Source organism: Dendropsophus ebraccatus, chromosome 15, assembly GCF_027789765.1.
Source record: "Dendropsophus ebraccatus isolate aDenEbr1 chromosome 15, aDenEbr1.pat, whole genome shotgun sequence".
Taxonomy (NCBI): Eukaryota; Metazoa; Chordata; class Amphibia; order Anura; family Hylidae; genus Dendropsophus; species Dendropsophus ebraccatus.
The window spans coordinates 3,915,044-3,925,633 of NC_091468.1; the positions used below are offsets into that span (position 1 = coordinate 3,915,044).

The window sequence follows — 10,590 nt, forward strand, 5'->3', positions numbered from 1 at the left end:
AGGAATAATAGGCTGTTTACTACACAAGTCACTGTGTTACTTTAAAGGACAACTCTGGTGAAAAGCTTTCTCCCAGGAACTGAAACACAAAATACTCGTCCCTATCTGCCCCCCTCTCCTATCTGCCCCCTTCCCTATCTGCCCCCCTCTCCTATCTGCCCCCCTTCCCCATCTTTTTCCCCCTCAACCCCCCACCAGAAAGTGATGTAAACTCCTTCTTACCTAATGACTGTTGACCCCAGGCTGCTCTTTGGCAGCCATTTTGTGACAATGACATCATCAAGAGGGAGGCGGGTCTAAGCCCTGTTAGGCCAGCCTCCCTTTGTCAGATGACTCCGCTCTGATTGGCTGACCAAGCTGTAAGCCATCTAACTGTTTTATAGAGTCAGTTAGACATCACAGGAGACAAAGTGCATCATGGGAAACCCCAAACCAGGAAGTAAGGAAAACATGAAGAAACCAACGAGCTTAGTTCAGTTTTTTTTTTTTATCAGCGTCGGGGGTCGTCCTTTAATGTGGCTTGGTTGTATAGACTGGCTTTAGGAGGAGAGGAGTGGATGGCGGGCTACTCCAGGGATATTGAGGGGCCCTACCTAGACCCTAAGGTATTCAGCTATGGGGGCTTTTAGAGAGAGGGTACATGTGCCCATGGGTATGAACTTTCACCTTTCGCTGTCTATGGTCACGGAGAAACAGGAGTGTAGACCTCACCTTGTGGGTAGAGCTTGCCGTCGGGGGACCCCTAAGGAAACCTTTCTAGCCACTGACTGGAATTAGTTATTAGGAGAGAGAGGGTAGCCGCCCAGCGTGGGTAGGGTTGTCCCTTTCCCTATTACACAGCACATCGCTGCTATCACAGTCGTTTGTCTTTCAACATGTGGAAAGACAAACGATAGCAACGATCAGCCGACATCGTTCATGTCATCTGACAATTGCCTTCTATTACACGGGATGATAATCAGCTGTAATGGCCGATATTGGCTGAATACAGCCAATAATCATTCCGTGTAATAGGGCCTTTAGTCCTGTTCACCTCGGCCTCCTCTGTGCGCTTTTAGCCAGACATGGATGAGCTGACGCTGGTGCAGAAAATACATGTGCGTACAGTACATACAATGTACATAGAAATAAATTTTTGGAATTTTTTTTTTTCCTTACGGTTTTTATTTCCCTCTTGGGTTCTTGCCTATGTGATCACTAAGAGTACATAGCAATATCTTTACCAAAAAGAAATTGTTAGTCTGAATGTCACTCGACACAATTTTCTTTATGAAAAAGACATTTTAGTGGGGAATTTACTAGTTCAGTCAGGAATCGGTGAAATCAGGCGCCATATTTAGCGGCCACGTTCCCCTTTGTAACAATGTCAGGACCCCAGAAGAGGCAGCTCGTCTGCCGGTGCTGCTGTGTTTTGGGACCTATATTAATCCCATTGCTTCTTTTTCAGCCCTGTCCTGACTCTGTGCCTTATGAGGAAGCCTTGGTGAATCGCAGAGTGCTGCTAAGTTCTACGGAGAGCAGAGAAGGCCTGGCCCAGCAGGTACGCAGCTCCGCTCTGACACATTATGGACATATGATTAAAGGGGAACTCTTGATCAGCAATCATTGAGGGAAGGGCTCTGAACCCTGCTGTCCCGCCCCTTCTAATTATTATAAATGGAGGGGGCCGGCTGGGGGAGGGGGGTAGTAGCCCCGCCCCCAGTGCTCTTTTGAGCTTACCGGACAGCTAACAGCACAGGATGGTGCAGAGGATGAAGGTAAGAGGCAGACCATCCTCATCAGCCCCCCGGGCACAATAGGGACATATCAGCAGGGTAGACTGGTCTAACCTGCTGATAGTTCCCCTTAATAATGGCCACTAAAGCTTAATGGCATACGGACGGCTACACGTGGTCACAGTATTGTCGGAGGGAATACGATCCTCAACCATAACCCAGTGCTCTCCAAACGGTTTCGAAACTACAAACCCTATCGTGATGTGAATTGTAGTTTTGCCACCACTGGAGAGGAATGAGGCCGTAAACATCACACACGACACATGGCCAAATCAGGGGGAGAACCACTAAAAGCAATGGCTATAGATGGTTCAGTGTATAAGGAAAAACATGATCAAGCCAGTATATAGCAAAGGAAGTTTATGTACAAACCTGATCCCGGATTGGAAAGATGCAGTGATGTATGGGCAAGACCCCGCCGGTGTCTGATCATTAGATGTCTGATATGTGTCCTTACATACTCATCTGTGAGAGAGCCGGACATATAAGATAAGATGGCTCACGTCCTCATCTGCTCTGTGATGTATCTGCAGGTGCAGCACAGTCTCGAGAAGATCAGTAAACTAGAGCAGGAGAAGGAGCACTGGATGCTGGAGGCGCAGCTGTCCAAGATCAAGTTAGAAAAGGAGACACAGCGAATATCCGACATGGTGAAGAACATGGACAAAGGACAGCTGGCCGACCCCACGCAGGAAAATGCCTTGTTACATGTGACCGACAATGCCGGGGAAACAAAAACCACAAGTTTGGTAAGAAATAATGTTCTTTATGTACTGTAATATTATTCAGCAGACAAACCCTGTATAATGTCCTGAGGGGAAGCATCATCAGAGGCTGCCGTAGATAGGACCCGGCTGCCGTAGATAGGACCCGGCTGCCGCAGATAGGACCCGGCTGCCGTAGATAGGACCCGGCTGCCGCAGATAGGACCCGGCTGCCGTAGATAGGACCCGGCTGCCGCAGATTGGACCCGGCTGCCGTAGATAGGACCCGGCTGCCGTAGATAGGACCCGGCTGCCGCAGATTGGACCCGGCTGCCGCAGATTGGACCCGGCTGCTTCAGATTGGACCCGGCTGCTTCAGATTGGACCCGGCTGCCGCAGATTGGACCCGGCTGCCGCAGATTGGACCCGGCTGCCGCAGATAGGACCCGGCTGCCGCAGATAGGACCCGGCTGCCGTAGATAGGACCCGGCTGCCGTAGATAGGACCCGGCTGCCGCAGAGAGGACCCGGCTGCCGCAGAGAGGACCCGGCTGCCGCAGATAGGACCCGGCTGCCGCAGATAGGACCCGGCTGCCGCAGATTGGACCCGGCTGCCGCAGATTGGACCCGGCTGCCGCAGATAGGACCCGGCTGCCGCAGATTGGACCCGGCTGCCGCAGATAGGACCCGGCTGCCGCAGATTGGACCCGGCTGCCGCAGATTGGACCCGGCTGCCGCAGATTGGACCCGGCTGCCGCAGATTGGACCCGGCTGCCGCAGATTGGACCCGGCTGCCGCAGAGAGAACCCGGCTGCCGCAGAGAGGACCCGGCTGCCGCAGAGAGGACCGGGCTATTGTAATAAGTGAATGTTTCTGTGTAACTTTTTGCTTTCTTTCTCTCTGTAGATTGGCATGTTATCCATCAGTAACGACAATCTGCAGGTATGGGACAGGACTTTAAATTTTTTTCTTTTAATTTATTTATTTTTATAGATTAAAAGGAAACTGTCAGCAGGTTTGGAGAATCTAACCTGATATCTCCCTATTGTGCACGAGGATAAGATGCGTCTCTTACCTCCATCCTCTGCGCTGTTTCCATGCTATTTAGTAGTTTATTCCTTATGCTAATAAGGTGTTTTGGTGCACTGGGGGCGGAACTACCACCCCCACTGCACTGATCCTGGCTGGGGGCGGGCCTGCTAGGGTGGAACAGTGTCTTGGGGGCAGTAGCCCCACCCCCAGTGCACCGAAACACCTCATTAGCATAAGGAATAAACTCCTAATGTTACGGAAACAGTGCAGAAAGATAGGGAAAGATAGTTTCCCTTTGAAGGGGTATCCCATCCTCTAGGACCCCTCACCTATATCTGGTGGCCAGGATTAGAGAAAACAGTATAACATCTATTAAAGTTATGTTATGTGAACAGTATAAAAAAGCCCTTTTAGCTGTTTATTTGACACCTGCCGTCTCTGACCTCTGCAGCCGGATGGCACTGAGGGGCCCCCCCTTATACACATAGGTATGCATCCCAGAGGTGGAACCCCACCTTATCCTGTGGCCGTATATGCATGAGATACAAATACCCCGTTAGGGCAGTGATCAGTGTTTTACCTAGTTTTGTCACTAGCTGCCAGCTGTATAATTTATATTCTGTAACTCTATGATGAATCCTTGTGCAGTGAGCGCCTACTAGTGGCAGCTGCAGGTAGTCAGCATTGTATCATGCCTGATGGGAAGTGAGGGATCCAGATAGAGCTCTGTGTCCTGCTGTCCAGAGGAAAGACGCTGGGTGACAGCACATATAGGGCAGTGTTAAAGGGGTGAAAGTCTGTTTCTCTCAAAACATCTGGTTTTAGAAACTTTTATATAGATTTGTAAATTAATTCTATTTAAAAATCTCAATTCTCTCCAGTCTGACACAGTTCTCTCTGCTGCCACCTCTGTCCATGTCAGGAACTGTCCAGAGCAGGAGAGGTTTTCTATGGGGATTTGCTGCTGCTCTGGACAGTTCCTGACATGGACAGAGGTGGCAGCAGAGATCACTGTGTCAGACTGGAGAGAATAAACAACCTCCTGCAGGACATACAGCAGCGCTCAGTGAGATTAATGTGCGTCTTAAGCAGTACGGACACGCTCCTCTCCGGGAGACGTCCGCACATTGTGTCTGTCCACCCCACCGCCGAAGTCATTGTGGCCGCCGGTCGCACAGGTTAGGCTTTGATGTAGATAACGCCGGCAGGAAGCTTGACTGACAGCTCAGATGTTGATCAGTTATCTAAGTCCATTATTGTCCGTCTAAAAATACCCCCCCCCCCCCTTATTGTCATGGACAGGTTCCAGATCACGACTCCAGGGAAGGACTGATAAAGAATCATTACATGACGAGAATAGCAGAGCTCACCACGCAGCTCCAGCTGGCCGACAGCAAGTCCGTGCACTTCCATGCTGAGGTACGTCCGCTCCCTGTAATGGTCAGCTGCCTCCAGGGCCGGGGAAGGGACTCTCATTATATCTGAGGGGACTCAGCAGCTTACTTACCCAGGGGAGGCTGCGCCATGTCTGGTCAGGATACTTTCTGCTCATATACTGTACTATGGTGTGTATATGTGGTGTGTATATATGGTGTGTATGTGGTGTGTATATATGTGGTGTATATGGTATATTGCTATATCAGGTGTATGATGGGAAGATACCAGACATAGATCTGTGGGGACTGACACATTGGCTTAAAGGGGGCTCCCAGCAACATCGCTAGAGATGAGCGCAGCTCCAGCATGCTCAAGTCTGATTGTTCAGCATTGGTTATCGGAGGCTGAAGACATAGGATGCCGCCCTAGGGCGGCATCTAACTTCTTCACCCACCGCATGCTGGTTGCACTTATCTATAGTCCACTGGTTATTATGTTGGGTCCCGGCAGTGAGTAATGCCATGTTCTCTCTGTGCTTGTGTCCGCAGTGCCGCGCTCTTGCTAAGAGACTAGCATTGGCCGAAAAATCCAATCAAAGCCTAACGGAAGAAACCAAGGCGGCCAGCGGGAGCATCAGCAGACTGCAGGTAAGGGGGGCCAGCGGGAGCATCAGCAGACTGCAGGTAAGGGGGGCCAGCGGGAGCATCAGCAGACTGCAGGTAAGGGGGGCCAGCGGGAGCATCAGCAGACTGCAGGTAAGGGGGGCCAGCTGGCCACCAGCCCCCCCACCCCGTCCTGTCTGTGCCCAGCGCCCCCACATAGCAGACGCACGGCTCCATACACTTCATAGTGGCTGTTCCTGGTATTGCAGTCTGTCTCATTGTATGATTTCCTGGACCCCGACTAATAGCAGAATCTCCTTTCTAGTCCTAGTAATGGCGGCTGATCCCTCCGCTGTCACTCAAAGCTGCTACTTCTTGCAGTCACCTGTCTGTGTCTCTGCCATCACTAGTGCCGCTGCATTGCTCGGCCGCCATTACACCAGCCCCCTCCTAGTCTCTCGTCTTCTCACTTTGGCATAAGACTTGGATGTCCAGACTTTCTGGAGTATAAGATGCAGGATTGATGCCACGTTTGCTCACAATGCACGGAGACTCCATTGATTCCCTCTATAATGGGTTGTGGATGGTTATTACATCACAGATTGGAGCCATTGTTGATCCTCGGTCAGGGAAGCGTTGTTGTTTTGGAGAGGAGGACGCCATTATTTAGCTGATCATTCCCTCGGATGGAGCCGCCTCTGGATGGCGCTATAACTCAGCCAGGAGAGAGGGATACTAAGCACACAGCTCACATAGGTTATGATAGAGCGGCTGCATTCGCCACTGCACATCCCTCCTGCTCCCCTGCAGAGCCGCTTCGTGCACAATGTCAGCGACGTGTAGAGGAGGATGTTGTCCGTCACCGTGTAGAGGAGGATGTTGTCCGTCTCCGTGTAGAGGAGAATATTGTCCGTCTCCGTGTAGAGGAGGATGTTGTCCGTCTCCGTGTAGAGGAGAATATTGTCCGTCTCCGTGTAGAGGAGGATGTTGTCCGTCTCCATGTAGAGGAGAATATTGTCCGTCTCCGTGTAGAGGAGGATGTTGTCCGTCTCCATGTAGAGGAGAATATTGTCCGTCTCCGTGTAGAGGAGGATGTTGTCCGTCTCCGCGTAGAGGAGGATGTTGTCCGTCTCCGCGTAGAGGAGGATGTTGTCCGTCTCCGTGTAGAGGAGGATGTTGTCCGTCTCCGTGTAGAGGAGGATATTGTCCGTCTCCGTGTAGAGGAGGATATTGTCCGTCACCGTGTAGAGGAGGATGTTGTCCGTCTCCGTGTAGAGGAGGATGTTGTCCGTCTCCGTGTAGAGGAGGATGTTGTCCGTCTCCGTGTAGAGGAGGATGTTGTCCGTCTCCGCGTAGAGGAGGATGTTGTCCGTCACCGTGTAGAGGAGGATGTTGTCCGTCTCTACTGATTTCTCTCACATCAACTCCGGTCCCTTTATAGAAGCGGCTTCTCAGTTACCATTCCTCTTCCGCTGTGTATCATCGCCTTTCATCCCGCTCTGCCGCTTCTTATCGGCTCTCGCTCTCCGCACGCTTTATTCCTTGATGACCTTTATGTTGAAGAATAGCGATTGCCATCAGCCGCGCTCCGGTCGCCTGTTTTGGACATGAATAATGTAGTCCGCCATTTGTGCGCTGTCAGGAAGATGCCGGAACATTTTAATAACAGCGAAGGCTGGGGGGGGGGGGGGGGAGCATGTCAGGTTTTCTCTTCCTCCTTTTTAATTTACTTTTAATTTTATTATTCTTGAGAAATTTTGTTTATGAATATTTTGATGAAGTTTTTGATATAGTTATGTAAAAAATTACTAGTTTATTAAAGGGTTAGAGGAACGTAACCACCTGATGTGTCCAGAACTGCAGAGAAAGTGACCGATTCTGTGTCTGAGTGGCAGCCGCTTATATATAATGCAGTCTATGTAATAAAAGAACCGTCCACCGTAATGTGGTATACAGGGCTGAGGACGGTGAGAGAAGCTCTTGGGGCTGTGTTCACACATTCACAGTTTTGTTGGGTTCTTTACATAATTACAGATTATTTGATTTATGTGATCTCTGCAGTATTGTATAATATATTACCTGTCTGAGCTTTGCCATGTGATCAGTATTACCAGACTTCATCATGTGATCAGTATTACCAGACTTCATCATGTGATCAGTATTACCAGACTTCATCATGTGATCAGTATTACCAGACTTCATCATGTGATCAGCATTGCCAGGCTTTATCAGATTGTTTATGACAAGAATATACCTGTTATAAATGCTGGTAATACTGATTACATGATGCAGCCTGGTAATGCTGATCACGTGATGAAGCCCGGTAATGCTGATCACGTGATGAAGCCCGGTAATGCTGATCACGTGATGAAGCCCGGTAATGCTGATCACGTGATGAAGCCCGGTAATGCTGATCACGTGATGAAGCCCGGTAATGCTGATCACGTGATGAAGCCCGGTAATGCTGATCACGTGATGAAGCCCGGTAATGCTGATCACGTGATGAAGCCCGGTAATGCTGATCACGTGATGAAGCCCGGTAATGCTGATCACGTGATGAAGCCCGGTAATGCTGATCACGTGATGAAGCCCGGTAATGCTGATCACGTGATGAAGCCCGGTAATGCTGATCACGTGATGAAGCCCGGTAATGCTGATCACGTGATGAAGCCCGGTAATGCTGATCACGTGATGAAGCCCGGTAATGCTGATCACGTGATGAAGCCCGGTAATGCTGATCACGTGATGAAGCCCGGTAATGCTGATCACGTGATGAAGCCCGGTAATACATTATACATTACTGCAGAGATCACATAATCCATTGGGCTTTGATTATGTAGACATAGATATGCAATAAGACTACAGATGTGTGAACAGAGCCTTATTGTTGTAGATCTGTACAGTAGACTCCAGAGATCTCCATCCATAACTCCTTCCTTCTTTGCAGGATGAATTAATTACAACAAAGAGAAGTTACGAGGATCAGCTGAGCATGATGAGCGATCACCTCTGCGTCATGAATGAAACGCTAACAAAGCAACGGGAGGAGATAGATACACTGAAGATGGCCAGTAAGGTAAGTGAGGGTCTGTCACTGACAGGATCTCTAGGATTCAGATCAGTATGTATGTGTATATATACTTATCACCACAGACACAACAGGAAGTTTTAGCTTAGTTTAAGCCCTAGTGGTGAGAATGAGAACTGCAAGATACCAGGATTATTTTATGATATAGATAGAAAACATTATTTATATAATAAGTCATTATATGATGACACTGTCTGTTCCATCTGTAATCACATACGTTTTATGTTTAATTGGGATCCTTCTCTTCATCCATCAGACATAACTTCCTACTGTAGGAAAAATTATTAGTAATAAAGGAGAAGTCCGGTGAAAATGTTTAATAAAGTATTGTATTGCCCCCCAAAAATTATTCAAATCACCAATATACACTTATTACGGGAAATGCTTATACAGTGCTTTTTTCCCTGCACTTACTACTGCATCAAGGCTTCACTTCCTGTATAACATGGTGATGTCACTTCCTGGAAAACATGGTGATGTCACTTCCTGGATAACCATGGTGACGCCACTTCCTGGATAACATGGTGACGTCATTTCCTGGATAACATGGTGCGGGCTGTGGCTGCTGGAGAGGATGAGGGCAGAGGGATGCTCAGTGTCCCTCCACTGCCCTGTGTCCCTCAGTGTCCTCCTGCCATCATCCTCTCCAGCAGCCACAGCCCGCACAGCTCTGGGAGTCGGGTCGTGACTTCACCATGTTATCCAGGAAGTGACATCACTATGTTATCCAGGAAATGACATCACCATGTTATCCAGGAAGTGACATCACCATGTTATCCAGGAAGTGACATCACCATGTTATCCAGGAAGTGACATCACCATGTTATCCAGGAAGTGACATCGCCATTTTATCCTGGAAGTGAAGCCTTGATGCAGTAGTAAGTGCAGGGAAAAAAAGCCCTTTCTAAGCATTTTCCATAATAAGTGTATATTGGGGATTTGTATAACTTTGGGGGGCAATACAATACTTTCATAAAAATTTTCACCGGACTTCTCCTTTAAGTCAAAAGATTAAATGAAACTCTTAGAATGATGTAAAATTAATAGAAGAAGAATCCTCAGTGTTCTCCCACCTCCATCTGCAGATTCCACCCGGTCCTGGACGTGTGTGTGGTGGGGGGTGGGGGTTCGGCGATTGGGGATCGCACCTTTATTTCACATTTCACACATTGCACATTTATTTCCTTGTTCCTCTTTGTGGCCGTAGGGAAATTCTAAGAAGAACAAGAATCGGTAGCTGATGTGTATGAGGGTAGCTGAGGCGGCCAATGTGTCCCCCACAGGAGGTCTCTGCCGCCATCCGGTCCCTGTCATATATGTGAAAGGATCTCGTCAAACATGAGACGTCTCACCCCTGCCCCCCCCCTCCCCGCCGCGTCCTGACGACCTCTGACCCTGACATTTGGAAAGTCCTCCAGAAAGAATCTTCACTTCATGATTTTTACCTCCTGGAAAAATATTTTCTAATGCACTTTTTTTTTTTCTTTTTTTTTTTTAAGACCAGATTTTACTTCTTTACACTCTACAGCTTTAAAGTGTTTTGTTTTTGTACTTTTTTTTTTGGGCTTCATTTATACAAACACAAAATGTCTGTAATGTTGGGTTCTGTTTTGTAAGAGACTCGTATTAGCGCAGTGTTTTCTGCTCCGTGACCTCATACGACTGAGACATAAAGGGAGAATTCTGTTCCATTCAAGGTCTGTTTACTTGCAAATAAATAATCCGAATATGCCTCCAATTGTCAAACCTTAATGTCTGTACAATGAACAAAAAAAGAGAAAGTTTATCAATAAATTCTTACAAAATTACATATTGTTTCTTTATGCCATAGTTTGATTAGTCGGAGTCTGACTACTGAGAACCCCCCCCCCCCCCCCACCCCCCCCACTCCATGGAGGCCGCAGCTCGCATCGCCCAAGATCTGTACCTCAAGAGTTTGTGCCATATCTTAAGGTCTTGAATCGTCCAGATCTGAATGGGTCTGAGCTGTAGTGGCGGAACATGCAGTATGGG

At 48.4% G+C, this 10,590-nt stretch overlaps 1 protein-coding gene across 1 annotated transcript in view; it reads left to right on the forward strand.

Moving 5' to 3' along the window:
* PPP1R21 (protein phosphatase 1 regulatory subunit 21) overlaps positions 1 to 10,385 on the forward strand; it is a 53,088-nt gene extending 42,703 nt beyond the window's left edge. Inside the window, exons 16-22 of the mRNA XM_069954603.1 lie at positions 1,448 to 1,540; positions 2,309 to 2,524; positions 3,385 to 3,420; positions 4,813 to 4,929; positions 5,436 to 5,534; positions 8,437 to 8,565; positions 9,785 to 10,385. Of these exons, the coding sequence (XP_069810704.1) occupies positions 1,448 to 1,540; positions 2,309 to 2,524; positions 3,385 to 3,420; positions 4,813 to 4,929; positions 5,436 to 5,534; positions 8,437 to 8,565; positions 9,785 to 9,814 (720 nt within the window). The 3' untranslated portion in view covers positions 9,815 to 10,385. The remainder of the gene's footprint in view (positions 1 to 1,447; positions 1,541 to 2,308; positions 2,525 to 3,384; positions 3,421 to 4,812; positions 4,930 to 5,435; positions 5,535 to 8,436; positions 8,566 to 9,784) is intronic.
* Positions 10,386 to 10,590: the final 205 nt, after the last annotated feature.